Source organism: Salvia hispanica, unplaced genomic scaffold, assembly GCF_029641045.1.
Source record: "Salvia hispanica isolate PSC_SH4W2 unplaced genomic scaffold, Shi_PSC_v1 Unplaced_Contig_0017, whole genome shotgun sequence".
Classification (NCBI taxonomy): Eukaryota; Viridiplantae; Streptophyta; class Magnoliopsida; order Lamiales; family Lamiaceae; genus Salvia; species Salvia hispanica.
Window position 1 is genome coordinate 30,612 of NW_028292656.1, and position 22,335 is coordinate 52,946.

General features: G+C 42.2%; 1 protein-coding gene across 1 annotated transcript; it reads right to left on the minus strand.

Annotated features, from left to right (window-relative positions):
* Positions 1 to 5,997: 5,997 nt before the first annotated feature.
* LOC148922761 (uncharacterized) lies at positions 5,998 to 12,033 on the minus strand. Its single transcript, XM_089062120.1, has 5 exons — positions 10,647 to 12,033; positions 9,697 to 10,601; positions 7,939 to 9,615; positions 7,459 to 7,752; positions 5,998 to 6,021 (listed from the first exon to the last, which is right to left on the minus strand). Exons 1-5 carry the CDS (start codon positions 12,031 to 12,033, stop codon positions 5,998 to 6,000), a joined length of 4,287 nt encoding a protein of 1,428 aa, XP_088918246.1.
* Positions 12,034 to 22,335: the final 10,302 nt, after the last annotated feature.

Consider the following 22,335-nt stretch of genomic DNA (forward strand, 5'->3'; position numbering starts at 1 on the left):
TTCTTCCAAGTTGCATGCTTTAATTTCCGCTGCCTATACACTCTTTGCATGCTTGCTTGAATTGTGTGATGATTGCTTGACTTGTCCTAAGATAACTAAAATCTGCCAAACTGTAAAATGGGAAAAAGGTTAAGTTTTAATTGGTTAAGTAGTCTAATCACCCCCCCCTCCTCTAGACATACTTCAAGGTCCTACAAGTGGTATCAGAGCTTTGGTCTCCATTTGCTTTGATTTCCATAGCTTTTGGTGGTCATAGCCTTGGTTTTACAACCTAGGAGAGTATGGCATCTAGTGAGGGAAATTATCATCGTAGAGGTCCTTACTTTGATGGTACTAATTTTGCTAGTTGGAAGCATAAGATGAAAATGCATATTCTCGGACATAACCCCGCCGTTTGGGCAATTATTATTGGCTTGCAAGGTGAATTCTTTGATGGGAGAGAGCCGAACCGTGAAGCTAATGCGGAAGAATTAAAGATGCTCCAATACAATGCTCAAGCTTGTGACATCATCTTCAATGGATTGTGCCCCGAAGAATTCAACAAAATCAGCCGTCTTGAGGATGCAAAGGAAATTTGGGATACTTTGATTGATATGCATGAAGGTACCGACTCCGTCAAGGAATCCAAGTTGGTTGTGCTCCAAAGTCAGCTTGACAAGTTCAAAATGAAGGATGGTGAAGGTGTCGCTGAAATGTACTCTAGGCTTGCACTTATCACAAATGAGATTGCCGGCTTAGGGAGTGAAGAGATGACCGACAGATTCATCATCAAGAAGATCCTAAGAGCATTGGATGGAAAGTATGATACCGTGTGCACATTGATCCAAATGATGCCAAACTACAAAGGTCTCAAGCCAACGGAAGTCATTGGAAGAATTGTTGCTCCTGAGATGTCACTCAAGGATAAGGAGGAACTTCACAACAAGTCAAGTGGTGCTTACAAATCCTCAAGTGAAGCCCCCACATCATCAAGTGAGAAACAAACCTTCAATGAAGAATTGAGCTTAATGGTGAAGAACTTCAACAAATTCTACAAGAGTAGAAGCAAAGAAAGAAGCTCCAAGTAAAGGTCTTACAATGACAAAAGATCTTCTAGTCGAGAGCGAAATTTCTACAATTGTGGGAGACCCGGACACTATTCCAATGAGTGTACGGCACCCTACAAAAGAAGAGAAGATTCTCCAAAAAGAAGAAGCAAAAGAGAAGAATCACCACCGAGAGAGATGAGGAGTAGAGATGATCGTTATGAACGAAGACCCTCACGGAGAAGCAAGGATTCGGAAAGGAAGGACAAGTCATCAAGGAGCTACACAAAATGAAGACATCTAGCTCATCTTGGTGAATGGGTATCCGGCTCCGACTCCGACAATTACTCCGAGAGAAGCTATCACTCTGACTCCGAATATACTCAAGATGAAGGTGTTGCCGGTCTAGCACTTGTGTCAACCAACTCCTACGACATATTTGATTCACCAAATGAAGGAATTGGAAGATGCTTCATGGCCAAAGGTCCAAAGGTAACACATCCTGAGTATGTTGATTTCGATAGTGATGAAGATGACTTACTTGTGGATGATGATTTACTTGTTGACAACTCTAGTGATGAATACTATGATGAAACGTCAATTAATCATGCTAATCAAGATAAAACGAATGATAATGATAAGGAGAATATTGAGCTTCTAACTAAAGAACTAAACACTCTGAAGTTAGCTCATGAAACTATCTTCAGAGATCACCGAGAACTTTTAAGGGCTCATGAGAAGTTACGCTTTGAAAAGCTCAATCTTGAGCAAGAGCACGAGTTCTTAAAAGCAATCAATGATGATCTCCGTAAGAAAAGTTCTTCTTACATTGCCAAGCGTTTACTCTTATCTACTTACATGCCTCAAGTCAAGTCTAGTAACAAGTACAAGAAAGATCCTTCCTCTAGTAGCAACAATAATAATGTCAAATCCAATATTGTTGCTTCTAGTAGTTCTCTTGATTCCACTAATGATTCTATTAGCCAACTTACACTTGAGCAAGAAAATAGCTTATTGAAGGGAATTATGGAGAAAGGTGTTTACAAGAGCCTTGCCGGGAGTAAGCAATTCGAGGAAATTGTACGCAAGCAAGGAAGGCACCGGAAGAATCAAGGTGTTGGTTTTGAACGAAAGTTCAATGCCAATGGAGTTGAGTGGGAAGAAGATCAATACCCCAAGACGAAGTTTGTTCCTCAACAAGAGAAGTATGATCCTACTTCCTTCAAAGGAACACAAGCACAAGATGATCTTCCACCACAAGACCACAAGACCAAAGGCAATGACAAGCTTCAAGAAGAGATCGATGCATTTGAAGAAGCACCTAAGGCCTCGGTCAAGTGGGTTCCCAAGGCTACGTCAAGTTCTACTTCATCAAGTACAACTACAACTCCAAGGATTTCCATCAAGATGATGTGGATCCTGAAGAAGAAGAACTAGAGAGTTCTTGAGGGTGACTCCGCCAACATTCTTCACTCATATCATTATGGCAAGAACAAGTGCAATCAACTTCCACATCTTGCATGGGACAAGGTAACCTAATGGTTTCATGGACATCATCTTGTGTATGCTTCACTCTATGTCTATGGATATTCTTGTTTGTTCCTTGTGGGACTAACCCATGTAGGTAAGTTGAAAGTGCAACTCACTCAAAAGGATTGCTCCAAATGATCTACATCAACATTGAGCATCTACATCTTCAACACCTACATGAAGTCATCATCGACAAAACCAAAGGTTAGTTCATCCCTCTAAAAGGGGATCTCACATCTAGGGGGAGCTTAACTCTAAGAATTGAGTCAAAGAAACTCTAATGGTGTGAACACATCAATGCATTATGTAAAAGTGGTAACCCCACTTGAGCTTAAACGATAAGTATGACCTATGATCAAATGTTTTAATTTGACTCCTAAGTCAATATACTCATATATAGATGACCTAGTCATCACCAATTGTTTGATAGATGCTAGAATTGGTTGTGCATGTTTTGCCACATATTTCATTTGCCATCTTATTGTGTGAGCATGTTGGTGCATATTTTACTCATTCAAGAACATACACTTGTTGTTTTGAGTGATTGGCCTCTTTTCTTTTTGCCAAGTGGATGGACAAGAATGCCTAAGAACCTTCTCTAGCTATCTATGCTTTTCTCGTCTCAAACTCTATTCATGCTACATCACAAAATTTGATCAAGTCAGATTCGAACCACTCTGTGTGAGGAGCACTCGGAGTCCCCGATTCGTCATAGACTTAAACTTCCAAAACTTCTTTGTGATTCTCGGTCTGACCGATTCCTCCATTTCGGTCCTACCGAGATCAGTAAGTCGATCTAGGTTTTCAATCTCGGTGCAACCGATTTGAACTTTTCGGTCACACCGAGTTGCTGTAACTGTACACAGTTATGCATCTCGGTGCCACTGAGTTGTTCCACTCGTTCACACCGACAGGGTCGAGCTATATATAGTCACGGGCAAAAATTTGGAAATTTCTCCGAACCTCTTCGCCCGCGCAATAGCTCGCTCTGCCATCAGGGTCTCCGGATCGTCTCCTCATCGCCAGCCGCCTCCTGTCACTGGTCTCCGCCACCGTCAACGGATTTCACCCCCGCCGTTGCCGCCGTAGCGAGTTCACCGCCAAGCTAGGGTATGGACTCGATCACAATGCTATCCTCGTGCGATTCCTAGCACATTGTGTTCTTAATGATTCTCGCCACGATTGAAACACTCTATCCAGTCAATGCAATCCTTAGATTAGATGAGATTCGAAAATTTAGGGTTAGATTTCCGCCGAAACCATCTCGGACCCACCGAGTTGAAAAACTCAGTCCCACCAATTTGGCTAACGCCATTGCACTAGTAACTCTCCGTCTGATCGAGAATTGCTAATCTGTGAGACCGATTTTAGGACTTTGTGAAACCCTAGCAGTTTCGGTGCCACCAAACTGTGACTCAGTCCAACCGAGTTCATCAGTTTAGGTTTCAAAACTGTTCGGTATCACCGAGTTTGAAAATCGGTTCATCTGAAATGCTTTCTGTGGAAAACTAAAACTGAATTTTTGAATCATTCTTTTGCAAAAATCTCTGCATTTTGTGATGCTCATCCACTCTATCTCATCTATAACTCTTCACAGGGTCAGCAGTCAGTGATTTGCAGCATGTCAGACCAAAGTGATAGTCAGAACAGGTCAGAAGAGCACAATCACATGAGTGAGGGCACTAGTCCCACTAGCACTTCAGATGAAGGCAGCAGGAGCACCCCAAGCAATCTGCCTAAAGCTGCCACCAGGACAAGGAAGAAGAGAACCTCAGATTCTAAGGATGAGGATTATAGAGTAGAAGAGGATGAGGCTACCTCCAAGAAGGTAGTGCTCAAAAAGGAGTATGCCTCAGCATAGAACACTAAACCTGGACTCAATAGGAAGGTTCCTGCCAAGAGGACACCTATGCTGAAGGTCAGAGGAACTACTCAAGTGCCTGAAAAGACTGAACCCAAAGAGGCACCTACAAAGAGAGTCACAACTTCCAAACCCAAGAAAGTTCCCACGGGAGAAACTATGAAGTTTACCATTGAATCAGAAGATGAAGCTGCTCAGGATAAGAAGAAGAAGAGAGCCAGAACCACTACTACCCAGGTTCTTGGAAATCCCTCAATGAGGAGAGACTCTGAAGAGGAAGAAGAGGTTGCTGCACCATCACCCAAGGCATAAAAGCTTATGCGTGATGCTATTAGATCAGGGGCTGCAACATTAAAGCCCAAGGAAGCACCCAAAGCTGCCCCCAAGCCCAAGCTTGCACCAAAGAGGAATACCAGGAGTATTCCAGCTGCTGAGAAGAACAAGGCCCCAGTGCCTGAAGCTGCTGATGAGGAAGATGAAGAAGGACAAGTTCTGAGGAAGCTCAAGCCCAAGATACCAGACCACAATGATGCCCATCCTGTGGCTGAGGACATGAAGATCAGAAGAGATTCAGGGTTGAGGCTATGAAGGATGACAAATCCATATGCCACAAGGAGAAGAACTGCTGTTGACTACAGGTTCCATACAGAGGAACAGCAGGACTTCTATGAGACAATCTTGTTGGACAAGAAGCCCATAGTGTGTGATATGAGGTGGGTCAACTGGACCTACATGAAAGATAATGAAGAACACTATCCTGGAGTGCAAGACAGTTTTGTTGCTGGTGGAGTTGCAGATTTTGTTGGGCAAAAGCTCACCAACTGGAATGATGAACTCATTATGCAATTCTACTCCACAGCACACTTCTATCCAGATGGGAGGATAGTTTGGATGTTTGAAGGTACAAGGTACCAGTCAACTGTTGAGGAATGGGCAAAATTGAAACTCCCTTCGGTCATGGAGACGAGCTACGAGGTGCCACATCATATGGGCCTCCAACAACAAGATGGTGACAAGAAGGCTGAGCATGGGACTATCCCTTCAACCAAGGCGACGATAGTAGTTGAGCATGGAGACATTTGCACCAACATCTCTCCGACACCCACATATCATGAGATGACCCAATTGCCATGTGAGGAGAACCACCAACCCATGAGTGAGATGAGTGACTCCACCATATATGACATTGAGTGCATTTCCTATGAGAGGATGAGTGTGACTACTACTAGCCCCACACATGAGAGCATGCCACACACCCTATGTGAGGTTGAGCGCCATATGAGTGACTCCACCAACCATATGAGTGAGTGCATGATGAGGACATGACTACCTTGGATATGACCAAAAATATTGCACACATGCATATTTGTCAGGTGATTTCTAGTGCAAACTATTCAATAATCTATTTATGTTATCCAGAACAAACATACTTCACACACTTTTGTGTTCTGTCTAATCGCAGGTATATGGGACATTTGTACAATCCACATATGAAGATAAGGGAAAAGGAGAAGTTTAGGTGCTGTTCAAAAATTCCTCTCACGTCACTTTTGGGTCAAGAGAAGATAGAGTCCAAGTCTCTCACGTTTTGGATTCAGATTCGGACTGCACAGACATACCTGACTCAAAATGCCAACAACTTTTTCATACGGACTCCGAATTGGGTGATTCGTTTTTTGTTGGAAAGTAGATTTCATGCTCTTTAGAACCCAATTGGAATCGCCTAAAAATCCGTCCGGAGCGTTGAGTTATGCACGAAACAATCTGACGCTGCACCAGAATCCGAGTCAAACTACAAGTCCAAAGGTGTTACGTCACCCCAACTTGGGCCCATTGGCCTTGTACAACCTAGGGTTAGTTTTAGGCTGACTTGGAACGTCCTCCCACCTCCTTGGACGCCACCCCTTTCTCCTATATAAATAGATCCATCTAGTAGCTTTTCCCTTGGGATTTGTTTAGTTAAAAGTTAGCCATTGCAACTTCGTGTACCTCGTTTGTGTCCAACGACCAGACCAAGACCGCTTACGGATTGATAGAGGCAAAGGTGTCCCGTCTTTCGATGAGATGGTGGATTTTGCTTTGGTGGAAGTCGACTTTGACGATCCGACTACGAACGTGCGAGGACGTCGCGCCTTAGCAATGGCTAAACCAACTCCGAGAGGTTATTGACCACGCCGGAGCACGATCAACCTGACCACGAGGGTCTGTTTCCTGCGAGCAAACGAAGAACAAGCAAGAAACTAAGATTGCAATCTGGATATTGCGAATATAAGATGAAAGCTTTATTGATCAAGGTGGGGTTCTGTGACGCCTTTGTCTGGTCGTTGAACACAAACGAAGTACGCGAAGTTGCAGCTATGGCGAACTTTTAATCTAAACAAAACCCAAAGTCTAAACGATGCCCTAAGGGCTGTATATATGGAGGAAGAGGGGGGAATTTCGTGGCCCTTGGTGGAGGGGTCCGAAATCAACCCTATCTCTTGTTTCCCCACACATACGGACTCTAAAAATAGCCTATACTTATGTATTTGGAAATTACATGGGCCTGGCCCAATAATAAGGTGACGCAGCACCTAAAATAGCCTCGGGACGAAATTTATGAAGTGGCATCTTGTATATTTCGTCCAAGGCTTCATGCACCCATTATGGTGGCTTCAAAGTCCTGAAATCATCACTTGTAACTCCGTTCTTGTTCCCCTTGCGCATGCCATCATCTCCATGCTTGTTCTTGCTCCAATGTTCATCCTTCTCCAAGCTAGGTCCTTCATTTGTAAGCAAAACAAATGTATCCAATTTAGGCAGCATCATATTCTCATGAACATTAGAATCATTACCAAGAAACGAAAGTACCTGGTAATTTAGTTGGCGTGCACGAGCTCTAGTAATTGGTCCAGTATGTATAGCAGCAGGGGCTGTGGGTGTAACAATTGTATTGATGTCCTCATCATCCTCCCCTTCTTGAAATGAAGTCGTCCTCGACGGAAGTTCATCTTCCTCACCCAAATAAGGCTTCAAATCTGCAATGTTAAAAGTGGGACTAACCCCAAAATCTGCAGGCAGCTCAAGTTTATATGCATTATCATTTATTTTCTCTAACACCTTAAAGGGACCATCAGCACGTGGCATTAGCTTTGATTTGCGCAAATCAGGAAATCTATCCTTACGCAAATGTAACCAAACAAGATCTCCAGGTGCAAACACAACATGTTTTCTACCCTTATCTCCAGCAAGTTTATATTTAGCATTCATACGCTCAATGTTTTCCTTAGTTAACTCATGCATTTTTAAAATCAATTCAGCAAATTCAATATGAGGCAAGCATTCCTCCCACATTTTCTTATTATTCTTCAAAACAGCCCTAAGCATAGTAGACAACGTTCTATTGACTACATCAGTTTGTCCATCAGTTTGGGGGTGACAAGTAGTACTAAAAAGCAGTTTAGTCCCCAACTTAGCCCATAAACATCTCCAAAAGTGGCTAAGAAATTTAGTATCACGATCTGAAACAATAGTATTTGGCACACCATGCAAGCGAATAATTTCACGAAAGAACAAATCAGCAACATTAACAGCATCATCGCTTTTATGACATGGTATAAAGTGTGCCATTTTCGAGAATCTATCCACGACAACAAATATGCTATCCCTCCCCTTCTTTGTTCGAGGTAAACCTAAAACAAAGTCCATAGATATATCCTCCCAAGGAACACTAGGTACAGGCAAAGGCATATATAAACCATGAGGATTGAGTCGTGACTTAGCTTTCTGACATGTAGTGCATCGAGCAATAAAACGCTCAACATCCCGTCTCATCTTTGGCCAAAAGAAATGTGTAGCAAGTACGTCCTCCGTCTTCTTCACGCCAAAGTGTCCCATTAATCCTCCTCCATGCGCCTCCTGCAACAACAAAAGACGAACGGAGCTAGCTGGAATGCATAGCTTGTTAGCACGAAACACAAATCCATCGTTAACGACAAACTTGTTCCACATTCTTCCTTCTTTACAATTCTGCATTACATCTTTAAAATCAGCATCATGCACATATTGATCTTTGATGGTCTCCAAACCAAATATTTTGAAGTCAAGTTGTGAAAGCATAGTATAGCGACGAGACAATGCATCAGCAATAACATTTTCTTTTCCCTTCTTGTGTTTAATGACATAAGGGAAAGTCTCAATGAATTCAACCCATTTAGCATGTCTACGATTCAGTTTAGCTTGACTTTTAATATGTTTCAAAGATTCATGATCAGAATGTATAACAAATTCTTTGGGCCATAAATAATGTTGCCATGTTTCTAAAGTCCGAACAAGAGCATATAATTCTTTATCATAAGTAGAATAATTCAGACTAGGCCCACTCAATTTTTCAGAAAAGTATGCAACAGGTTTGCCATCTTGTAATAACACACCTCCTAATCCAATTCCACTAGCATCACATTCAAGCTCAAAAGTCTTATTAAAATCAGGAAGTTGGAGTAAAGGAGCATGTGTCAACTTATCTTTCAATACCGTGAAGGCTTCTTCCTGTGCGGTACCCCAAACAAAAGGCACATCCTTCTTTGTAAGCTCGTTGAGAGGTGCAGCAATGGTGCTGAAATCTCCCACAAAACGCCTATAGAATCCAGCGAGGCCAAGAAAACTCCTCACTTGTGTGACCGTTTTGGGCTGCGGCCAACTCTCAATAGCTTCAATCTTGGCTTTATCAACTTCAATTCCCTGTGGAGTAACAACATAGCCAAGAAAAGATACTCGGTCGGTGCAAAAGGTGCACTTCCCAAGGTTACCAAACAAACGTGCATCACGTAGAGCAATAAAAACAGCACGTAAATGTTCCAAATGTTCCTCCAAAGATCTGCTATAAATCAATATGTCATCAAAGTAAACTACCACAAATCGTCCAATGAAAGCACGTAAAACTTCGTTCATTAATCTCATGAAAGTACTAGGTGCATTAGTTAATCCAAAAGGCATGACTAACCACTCATATAATCCAAACTTAGTTTTAAATGCTGTTTTCCATTCATCTCCCAATTTCATACGAATTTGATGGTAGCCACTACGCAAATCAACTTTGGAGAATATTGTAGAGCCACTCAATTCATCAAGCATATCATCTAGCCTAGGAATAGGATGACGATAACGAATAGTAATATTATTAATGCCTCTACAATCAACACACATACGTGATGTACCATCCTTTTTCGGCACTAGAATAATAGGAACAGCACAAGGACTAAGGGATTCGCGTATATAACCTTTGTCGAGAAGCTCTTGTACTTGACGCATAATCTCCTTCGTCTCCTCTGGATTGGTACGGTATGGTGCACGGTTTGGCAGTGAAGCACCGGGAATTAAGTCAATCTGATGCTCAATCCCTCGAATAGGCGGTAATCCCGGTGGCACGTCTTGTGGAAAAACGTCAGCGAACTCCTGCAAAATGTTAGTGACAGCAGGAGGCAAAGAGGAAGGCACGTCCTCGAATGAAAATAATGCCTCTTTGCACACAAAAGCATAGCAAACAGATTTGCTGAAATCTAGCTCATCAATATCAGATTTGGTGGCAAATAAACATGCACTTTTCAATTTAATTTCAGAAGCAACACTAGATGGTTTATTATTATGCTTCATTTGTTGCTCAAATTCTTTTGCCACAATCTGATTTTCACTCTTATTCTTCTCCTGTTGTGCTTTATTAGCTCTATTAATATCATCTTTCAAAATGGAATCAGGAGTCATAGGAAGCAAAGTAATATTTTTATCCTTATGAACAAGAGTATAGTGATTGTTTCTACCATGGTGTACAGAATTTTTATCAAATTGCCATGGTCTACCAAGTAATAAGGAACATGCTTGCATAGGTACCACATCACAATCAACATAATCAGCATATGTAGAGATACTAAAATGCACACGAACAGTACGTGTTACCTTAACCTTGCCGCTGTTGTTGAACCATTGGATGTAGTAAGGATGTGGATGTGGTCTTGTGGTGAGAGAAAGCTTCTCCACCATCTCCATGCTAGCCAAGTTGTTGCAGCTCCCTCCGTCTATTATGACGCGCACAGAACGTTCCTTCACAACTCCCTTGGTATGGAACAAATTGTGCCTCTGATTTTGCTCAGCTTGTGTGACCTGCACACTCAAAACACGTTGAGCAACTAAACATTCATACCTGTCAGCGTCTTCAGGAGCCATGTATTGCGTCTCATGATCAGAATCATCTCCACCATGTTCTTCACGTGTAATAAGAGCTAATGTCTCCTCATCATAGTCACTAGCGGACTCATATCCACCATCCGCGGTAGCAATCATCACACGCGGAGATTTGCATTCTCTTGCATAATGACCTCCTCCCTTACAACGACGACAAATAATATCACTTGTGTGCCCTGTTGATGCTATGGAAGAAGAAGAACGCTGTGTAGGCCCCGCAGGTGCGCTCTTGGCAGATAATGGTGGTTGTGCCTGTTTTCTTGTATCACGGCTGGAGGTGGCACCTGATGGAAGTGCTGGTGCAGTTGAAGTAGAAGATGCACGTGGTGTCCATGATGAAGGTCGGCCTGCAGAAAAGTTAGTTCGCCCCAATGCTTCTCGATCCTGCACTTCACGTTCAGCTTTACAAGCAAGATGGAATAAACGAGTGATATTAGTATACTCCTTATAGTCTAGAATGGTCTGAATCTCTCTATTTAACCCACCCAGAAAACGTGCAAGCATAGCTTCATTCTCCTCAACAATACCACATCTAATCATGCCAGTTTGTAATTCCTGATAATATTCTTCTACAGAATTTTTTCCTTGTCTTAAACGCTGCAATTTTTGAAGCAATTCACGTTGATAATATGGTGGAACCCAACGCGTACGCATAGCAGTTTTCAAAGCAGCCCAAGTAGTTGGAATAGGATATAATCTACAATGTTCAGACCACCATACACATGCAAAACTAGTGAAAGCACAAACAGCAGCAGCAACTCGTCTCTCCTCAGGATATTGTAAACATGTAAATCGTTGTTCAGTTTCTAACTCCCAAGTAAGATATATATCAGGAACATATCTACCCTCAAATGGTGGAATATTCAATTTCAGTTTAGGAATATGGACATCATCTCGTACCTGAGGTGGTGGTGCAGGCCTACCATTACGAATATATACCTGAGGTCGACCTGCTGGTGGTGGTACAGGTGGCTGCATGTAGTGTTGATTTTGATCAACCTCATCCTCATAATCTCCCACATAATCATCCTCCTCCGCATCAGCAGCAGGAGCCACAGAAGTATCAACAGCAGCACCAACAGTTTGGCCAAACGCAAGAGGAACACGGCTTGCTCGGCGGAGGTCTGCTTCGCGACGTGGAGGTAGTCGTTGTTGTTGTTGTTGGAGAGGTGCGTTAGGTGCAGCGGGTGGTGGTGGTGGAAGACGCGCGAGCAATTCATTAAACTTGTTATCGAGCTTTGTTTCGAACGTCTTCTCAAGGCCAGTGATCTTCTCCATGGCCTCTTCAAAATTGTTCAGCACATCTTGCACCTGTTCAGTCATCATTTGCTGAAACTTATCATGAAGCTCCTTGTTCGATAAATTCTCCCAGTCAATCTCGTCGGCTTGTGATCCTGGCATGGTTAGCAGCAATAGAAACACACAAGAATATGATCCTACAGACTACTAAGAAGTGGTGGTGGTGTATCACAAATCCGTCAAGCCAATCTCAAATTCTTACCAGTTCTTACCCAGCAGCAGGCGGTGATCGGCAACCGTTGTAGTCAAAAACTCTCAAAGCTTGGATAGAGCGATTACCAGGGAGAGTCAAACACACGACGTAGATGTATGTGGAGCTGGGAAGGCTTATAGTATGGTAGCAAAAAGGGTCAGCAATAATCAATTCAGAGATGCAAAGTTGAATAAACGCTCAACGACGGTACTGTGCTGGTCCTAGGCTAGACTGTGCTAGAGACGCGAGCCTAGAACACCAACAAAATCACGGAACGGCACGTAAACAAGGGAAAAGCACACTCTGAAAAAAAATTTCGCTCTTCTTTTTTTTTGCGCTGCCTTTTTTTTTTATTTTGCGCTCTTTTTTTTGCGCTGCTTTTTTTTTGCGAAAAATCACTATAATGGCGAGTGTCTCAAAACTCTTCTTAGCTCAAACTGACAGGATGGGCACGAAATTTTTTCGACCAATTTTTTTTTTTGACTGCCCGGACCCAAAAACTGGAAACGGGTCAAAAAAACTTCCTATAATGGCACCTGTCTCAAAACACTCAGAAACACCTAAAAATAGGATAGCCAGAAATTTTTTCGAAAAATGCGTTTTCGAAAAATTTTGGGCCTAAACGGAGCGTGGCTACCCGACAAGGAAACACGAAAAATTTTGGGCCTAAAATCTCAGAAATTTTTTATTTTTTTTTCCGAAACCTACTCCGGCAAGGAACGAATCGGAAACTAGATGGATCTCGAAAACAACCCTAATAATCAAGGAACTCGGATTGGTGGTGGATATATGGTGGTGGTATATGGCAGCGGTGGTGGTAGTATATGGATATGGATCGGTGGTGGTATATGGATACGGATTCGGAGCGGTAGTGGTGGATGGCAGGGGCGATGATGATGGTGCGGCGGCGGCGTGACAACTTATGACCAGAACTCGAAACTCTAAAAGACTGGACTCTAAGACCAGCAACTAGACACGACGATGCAACCGCAAATTCAACAAAGCAAAACCCTAAAAAGATTATGCAAAGGCTCAGATTGGTTCGGATATGATGAACTAACCCTAATTTTTTTTGTGGCTTTTTCGTGGACTGTAGGTATGAAGAACAGACTCGATCTAAACTACGAAAAACTGTAAAATCTCACCGAGCAACCTAGAAATCTGATACCACTTGATAGAGGCAAAGGTGTCCCGTCTTTCGATGAGATGGTGGATTTCGCTTTGGTGGAAGTCGACTTTGACGATCCGACTACGAACGTGCGAGGACGTCGCGCCTTAGCAATCGCTAAACCAACTCCGAGAGGTTATTGACCACGCCGGAGCACGATCAACCTGACCACGAGGGTCTGTTTCCTGCGAGCAAACGAAGAACAAGCAAGAAACTAAGATTGCAATCTGGATATTGCGAATATAAGATGAAAGCTTTATTGATCAAGGTGGGGTTCTGTGACGCCTTTGTCTGGTCGTTGAACACAAACGAAGTACGCGAAGTTGCAGCTATGGCGAACTTTTAATCTAAACAAAACCCAAAGTCTAAACGATGCCCTAAGGGCTGTATATATGGAGGAAGAGGGGGGAATTTCGTGGCCCTTGGTGGAGGGGTCCGAAATCAACCCTATCTCTTGTTTCCCCACACATACGGACTCTAAAAATAGCCTATACTTATGTATTTCGAAATTACATGGGCCTGGCCCAATAATAAGGTGACGCAGCACCTAAAATAGCCTCGGGACGAAATTTATGAAGTGGCATCTTGTATATTTCGTCCAAGGCTTCATGCACCCATTATGGTGGCTTCAAAGTCCTGAAATCATCACTTGTAACTCCGTTCTTGTTCCCCTTGCGCATGCCATCATCTCCATGCTTGTTCTTGCTCCAATGTTCATCCTTCTCCAAGCTAGGTCCTTCATTTGTAAGCAAAACAAATGTATCCAATTTAGGCAGCATCATATTCTCATGAACATTAGAATCATTACCAAGAAACGAAAGTACCTGGTAATTTAGTTGGCGTGCACGAGCTCTAGTAATTGGTCCAGTATGTATAGCAGCAGGGGCTGTGGGTGTAACAATTGTATTGATGTCCTCATCACGGATCCCCACCTTTATCAATACTTCATATATACTCGCAATATTCAGATTGCTTTTATCATATTCTTGCTTGTTCTTCGATTGCTTGCAGGAATAGACCTTCGTGGTCAGGTTGATTGTGTTCCGGCGTGGTCAATAACCTCTCGGAGTTGGTTTAGCGATTGCTAAGGCGCAACGTCGTGCACGTTTGTAGTCGGATCGTCAAAGTCATCATCACCAAATCGATAGTTATCATCTCATCGAACTACGTGCAGCCAATATTCGGCGTGGTCAATTTTATGAGGATGAGGTTGATCAAAATCAGAACTACGTGCAACCACCAGCACCGCCACCAGCAGGTCGACCTCAGGTATATATTCGCAACGGTAGGCCTGCACTACCACCTCAGGTACGAGATAATGACCATATTCCGAAACTGAAATTGAATATTCCACCATTTGAGGGTAGATATGTTCCTGATATATATCTTACTTGGGAGTTAGAAACTGAACAACGTTTTACATGTTTACAATATCCCGAGGAGAGACGGGTTCCTACCGATGTTTCTGCTTTCACTAGTTTTGCATGTGTATGGTGGTCTGAACATTGTAGATTATATCCTATTCCAACTACTTAGGCTGCTTTGAAAACTGCTATGCGTACTTGTTGGGTTCCACCATATTATCAACGTGAATTGCTTCAAAAATTGCAGTGTTTAAGACAAGGAAAAAATTCTGTAGAAGAATATTATCAGGAATTACAAACTGGCATGATTAGATGTGGTATTGTTGAGGAGAATGAAGCTATGCTTGCACGTTTTATAGGTGGATTAAATAGAGAGATTTAGACCATTCTAGAGTATAAGGAGTATACTAATATCACTCGTTTATTCCATCTTGCTTGTAAAGCTGAACGTGAAGTGCAGGATCGACAAGCATTGGCGCGAACTAACTTTTCTGCAGGTCGACTTTCATCATGGACACCGCATGCATCCTCTACTTCCACTACACCAGCACCTCCATCAGCTGCTACCTCCAGCCGTGATACAAGAAAGCAGGCACAACCTCCACTATCTGCCAAGAGCGCACCTGTCGGGCCTACACAGAGCTCTTCTTCTTCCATGGCATCAACTGGGCACACAAGTGATATTATTTGTCGTCGTTGTAAGGGAAGAGGTCATTATGCGAGAGAATGCAAATCTCAGCGTGTGATGATTGCTACTGAGGATGGTGGGTATGAGTCCGCTAGTGACTATGATGAGGAGACGTTGGCTCTTATTACACTGAAGAACACGGTGGAGATGATTCTGATCATGAGACGCAATACATGGCTCCTGAAGACGCTGACAGGTATGAATGTTTAGTTGCTCAACGTGTTTTGAGTGTGCAGGTCACACAAGCTGAGCAAAATCACAGGCACAGTTTGTTCCATACCAAGGGAGTTGTGAATGAATGTTCTATGCGCGTCATCATAGACGGAGGGAGCTGCAACAACTTGGCTAGCATGGAGATGGTGGAGAAGCTTTCTCTAACCACAAGACCACGTCCACATCCTTACTACATCCAATGGTTCAACAACGGCGGCAAGGTTAAGGTAACACATACTGTTCGTGTGCATTTTAGTATCTCTACATATGCTGATTATGTTGATTGTGATGTGGTACCTATGCAAGCATGTTCCTTATTACTTGGTAGACCATGGCAATTTGAAAAAATCAGTATACTCTTGTTCATAAGGATAAAAATATTACTTTGCTTCCTATGACTCCTGATTCTATTTTGAAAGATGATATTAATAGAGCTAATAAAGCAAAACAGGAGAAGAATAAGAGCGAAAATCAGATTGTGGCAAAAGAATTTGAGCAACAAATGAAGCCTCATAATAAACCATCTAGTGTTGCTTCTGAAATAAAATTGAAAAGTGCATGTTTATTTGCCACCAAATCTGATATTGATGAGCTAGATTTCAGCAAATCTGTGTGTTTTGCTTTTGTGTGCAAAGAGGCATTATTTTCATTCGAGGACGTGCCTTCCTCTTTGCCTCCTGCTGTCACTAACATTTTGCAGGAGTTCGCTGACGTCTTTCCACAAGACGTGCCACCGGGATTACAGCCTATTCGAGGGATTGAGCATCAGATTGACTTAATTCCCGGTGCTTCACTGCTAAACCGTGCGCCATACCGTACCAATCCAGAGGAGACGAAGGAGATTATGCGTCAAGTACAAGAGCTGCTCGATAAAGGTTATATACGCGAATCCCTTAGTCCTTGTGTTGTTCCTATTATTCTAGTGCCAAAAAAGGATGGTACATCACGTATGTGTGTTGATTGTAGAGGCATTAATAATATTACTATTCGTTATCGTCATCCTATTCCTAGGCTAGATGATATGCTTGATGAATTGAGTGGCTCTACAATATTCTCCAAAGTTGATTTGCATAGTGGATACCATCAAATTCGTATGAAATTGGGAGATGAATGGAAAACAACATTTAAAACTAAGTTTGGTTTATATGAGTGGTTAGTCATGCCTTTTGGGTTAACTAATGCACCTAGTACTTTCATGAGATTAATGAACGAAGTTTTACGTGCTTTCATTGGACGATTTGTGGTAGTTTACTTTGATGACATATTGATTTATAGCAGATCTTTGGAAGAACATTTGGAACATTTACGTGCTGTTTTTATTGCTCTACGTGATGCACGTTTGTTTGGTAACCTTGGGAAGTGCACCTTTTGCACCGACCGAGTGTCTTTTCATGGTTATGTTGTTACTCCACAGGGAATTGAAGTTGATAAAGCCAAGATTGAAGCTATTGAGAGTTGGCCGCAGCCCAAAACGGTCACACAAGTGAGGAGTTTTCTTGGCCTCACCGGATTCTATAGGCGTTTTGTGAGAGATTTTAGCACCATTGCTGCACCTCTCAATGAGCTCACAATGAAGGATGTGCCTTTTGTTTGGGGTACCGCACAGGAAGAAGCCTTCACGGTATTGAAAGATAAGTTGACACATGCTCCTTTACTCCAACTTCCTGATTTTAATAAGACTTCTGAGCTTGAATGTGATGCTAGTGGAATTGGATTAGGAGGTGTGTTATTACAAGATGGCAAACCAGTTGCATACTTTTCTGAAAAATTGAGTGGGCCTAGTCTGAATTATTCTACTTATGATAAAGAATTATATGCTCTTGTTCGGACTTTAGAAACATGGCAACATATTTATGGCCCAAAGAATTTTTTATACATTCTGATCATGAATCTTTGAAACATATTAAAAGTCAAGCTAAACTGAATCGTAGACATGCTAAATGGGTTGAATTCATTGAGACTTTCCCTTATGTCATTAAACACAAGAAGGGTAAAGAAAATGTTATTGCTGATGCATTGTCTCGTCGCTATACTATGCTTTCACAGCTTGACTTCAAAATATTTGGTTTGGAGACCATCAAAGATCAATATGTGCATGATGCTGATTTTAAAGATGTATTGCAGAATTGTAAAGAAGGAAGAACATGGAACAAGTTCATTGTTAATGATGGATTTGTGTTCCGTGCTAACAAGTTATGCATTCCAGCTAGCTCCGTTCGTCTTTTGTTGTTACAGGAGGCGCATGGAGGACTAATGGGACACTTTGGCGTGAAGAAGACGGAGGACGTACTTGCTACACATTTCTTTTAGCCAAAAATGAGACAGGATGTTGAGCGTTTTATTGCTCGCTGCACTACATGTCAAAAAGCTAAGTCACGACTCAATCCTCATGGTTTATATATGCCTTTGCCTGTACCTAGTGTTCCTTGGGAGGATATATCTATGGACTTTGTTTTAGGTTTACCTAGAACAAAGAAGGGGAGGGATAGCATATTTGTTGTCGTGGATAGATTCTCGAAAATGGAACACTTTATACAATGTCATAAAAGCGATGAAGCTGTTAATGTTGCTGATTTGTTCTTTCGTGAAATTATTCGTTTGCATGGTGTGCCAAATACTATTGTTTCAGATCGTGATACTAAATTTCTTAGCCACTTTTGGAGATGTTTATGGGCTAAGTTGGGGACTAAACTGCTTTTTAGTACTACTTGTCACCCCCAAACTGATGGACAAACTGAAGTAGTCAATAGAACATTGTCTACTATGCTTAGGGCTGTTTTGAAGAATAATAAGAAAATGTGGGAGGAATACTTGCCTCATATTGAATTTGCTTATAATCGTTCATTGCATTCTACTACTAAGATGTGCCCTTTTGAAGTTGTGTATGGTTTCCTACCTCGTGCACCTATTGATTTGTTGCCTCTTCCATCTTCGGAGAAGGTTAATTTTGATGCTAAAGAACGTGTTGAATTGATTTTAAAAATGCATGAGTTAACTAAGGAAAACATTGAGCGTATGAATGCTAAATATAAACTTGCTGGAGATAAGGGTAGAAAACATGTTGTGTTTGCACCTGGAGATCTTGTTTGGTTACATTTGCATAAGGATAGATTTCCTGATTTGCGCAAATCAAAGCTAATGCCACGTGCTGACGGACCTTTTAAGGTGTTAGAGAAAATAAATGATAATGCATATAAACTTGAGCTGCCTGCAGATTTTGGGGTTAGTCCCACTTTTAACATTGCAGATTTGAAGCCTTATTTGGGTGAGGAGTGTGAGCTTCCATCGAGGATGACTTCATTTCAAGAAGGGGAGGATGAGGAGGACATCAATACCATTGTTACACCCACAGCCCTACTGCTACATATACTAGACCAATTACTAGAGCACGCGCCCGCCAATTAAATTATCAGGTACTTTCGTTTCTTGGTAATGATTCTAATGTTCATGACAATATGATGCTGCCTAAATTGGATACATTTGTTTTGCTTACAAATGAAGGGCCTAGCTTGGAGAAGGATGGACATTGGAGCACGAACAAGCATGGAGATGATGGCATGCGCAAGGGGAACAAGAACGGAGTTACAAGTGATGATTTCAGGACTTTGAAGCCACCATAATGGGTGCATGAAGCCTTCGACGAAATATACAAGATGCCACTTCATAAATTTCGTCCCGAGGCTATTCAAGGTGCTGCGTCACCTTATTATTGGGCCAGGCCCATGTAATTTCGAAATACATAAGTATAGGCTATTTTTAGAGTCCGTATGTGTGGGGAAACAAGAGATAGGGTTGATTTCGGACCCCTCCACAAAGGGCCACGAAATTTCCCCCCTCTTCCTCCATATATACAGCCCTTAGGGCACCGTTTAGACATTGGGTTTTGTTTAGATTAAAGTTCGCCATAGCTGCAACTTCGCATACTTCGTTTGTGTTCAACGACCAGACAAAGGCGTCACAGAACCCCACCTTGATCAATAAAGCTTTCATCTTATATTCGCAATATCCAGATTGCAATCTCAGCTTCTTGCTTGTTCTTCGTTTGCTCACATGAAACAGACCCTCGTGGTCAGGTTGATCGTGCTCTGGCGTGGTCAATAACCTCTCGGAGTTGGTTTAGCGATTGCTAAGGTGCGACGTCCTCACACGTTCGTAGTCGGATCGTCAAAGTCGACTTCCACCAAAGCGATATCCATCATCTCATCGAAAGACGGGACACCTTTGCCTCTATCAGTGCATCCTTGAGGGAGTGAGTGAGCCACAACACTTAGTGAGTGAGGTAGTTGACACGGCATGTGAGGCCACTATGATTTTTAACGACTTAACCTCTACTCCTAGTGTGTTTTCTTCTTTGGTTCTAGGTCTCCTACATGACGACATGCCTATCCTCGATGAGTCCATCCCTCCAATGGACAAAATGATGGCCATGATGGACGATGATGCACCCCCCACATGGTTCCATCAAGATGAAGATGACAATGAGACGATCTTCAACACCTCACCTACAACACATGAGCGACGCTCCAAAGGTAACATAGGTGATGGTGCTTCTCTTGTCCCACTAGTGGACGCTCTTGATAATGATTGCTCCCATGATGTTGACCCACATATTGCCATGCTTCATGCTAGTGAGACTTCTTCATGCCTTGACTTACCTATTTATGATGAATATGATGATGAGCATGTTGAGTTGCCTAGTTGTGATGCTATGCTCCATAGGGTATCTTGTGAAAATTCTATTGGTCAGATCATGTTTGACAATCCATTGAACTTGTCATATGCTATGAGTGAGATCTCTCATATTACCTCATTTCAATCTCAACATAGTAACTATGCATGCCCCATTAAAATCAATCCCATTTGCACTTATGGCATAGATGACGAGATGATGGTCATTGGCTTATGTTTTTCATGTGATGATATTGCCATGCTTCCTTTACACGATTTTCGCAATTCATCTACTATGCCATGCCATGATCACATTGCTCCAAATATGCAATTTTTTGGATGTTGTCAATATTCTCCATGTGATGTTGCTACTCATGCTCATGTGGAGACCCCCATAGTTTCCTCATACATACTCAGAGATCCTAATGCATTTCATACTTTGCACGATTCCCATGATAGTGTACACCATATGCATTCCATGAATAACAATGCTCTAGATATTACTCGTGATGCATTACACAATTTGAGTCTCCATTATGCTATACATCATAACAAACCTCTCATGATGGATGACATGTTTCTATATCACGCATCTCATTTATTTGAGCATTGGCTATTTTGTGCTCACCGACACATGCACGTATGCATCATGATGGATGATGTGTACATCTACCACGCACACACAATTTTCCCTTTGTCTTTGTTTTGTGTAGGTACTCATGTATACTCGTCGACCTCTCAATCCCAAGAGTTGACGAAACGAGCTCTTGAGAGCAATGATGACTTGGGATCCCGTGGACTATCCTTACCACCATCCCCTTCGCGCAAGGACTACGCGCATCTCTTCTACTTGGCTCTCACACAGCTATGGGCCATTTACCACTTGTCACATTATGCTCAATTTACCGTGTTCACTTTGCATGCTATGCTTGCTTCTATGCCTTTGCCATGCAATTGTGACCCTTGCTTGCATCTACCCATGTTTCATCATTATGCTACTTCTATGTGTATTTGCATGCTCGATAGAGATCCTTGTTGCTATTGCCATGTTTATCATGTGCCCCATGCTATTGTCCTCATATCTTGCTTTCATGCTTGTGCTATGACATGTGAATTATTCATGCCCACTATTTGCACCAATGACATGTTTGCCATGATTCCTTCTAGTATGTTGCATCTTTGCACTACTAGCTTACTTGACTTGATTGTTATGATTGCTTGCTATGTTGCATCACCCATGTTCCACTATTACTTGCTTTCTTGGGTTGATGACATATATGCTCATGCCTCTCACATGATATATCTTGATCATTGTCTCTTGTGTCATACTTGCTCATCTCATGCGGTTGATGACAACCATCTATATGCTTTGCACATGATTCATATTGATTCGTGTCATATATCTCCATGTGTTGCCTCTCTCATGCTAGATGATTTGCCATGTATTGAGTGCAACAATGCTTATAGTCTTGCTCTTAAGATTGCCCCCATAGCATTCTTACATATGTTTGGAGATTTTGATGTATTCCTTATGAAGCATGCTTGTCTTACCTCTTTGCACCATATACCCAGTGCCGTGAATATCGCCATTGTTGCATCATATTATTCATGCACTCGTGCTTCTAATGGTTATGTGCAAGAGAAGAGAACCATCATGATGGATGATGTGTTTATCTACCATGCGCATACACTCTTTGTTTTGTTGTGTGCATGTGTAGGATACTTGGACTTCATGTCGACTTCCACTTCATATGAGTTGACCATTCGAGCTCTTGAGAGCGAGCCTCATACATTCGACCATGACTCGCTTCTACACCACATTTCCTACCAATTCGACATTGTGAAGAACGCACAAGGACATGCTTTCGAGGTGATATCCTTCTATCTCGAGAACACCCAAACCATGAGCATGCATATTGTGGATCATACTTCATGTGTTGCTTGCTCCATGACACTTTGCACACATGCTAGCGATCTTGCTTCGACTTCTCATTGCCACATTGCCATGCCCCATGACATATATGCCTTGTGTGTTGCATCTAGTTCTTCGCATATGACATGTCCCTTTGCTTATCACATGCTTGACTTGATTGCCTCACACATGTTGAAC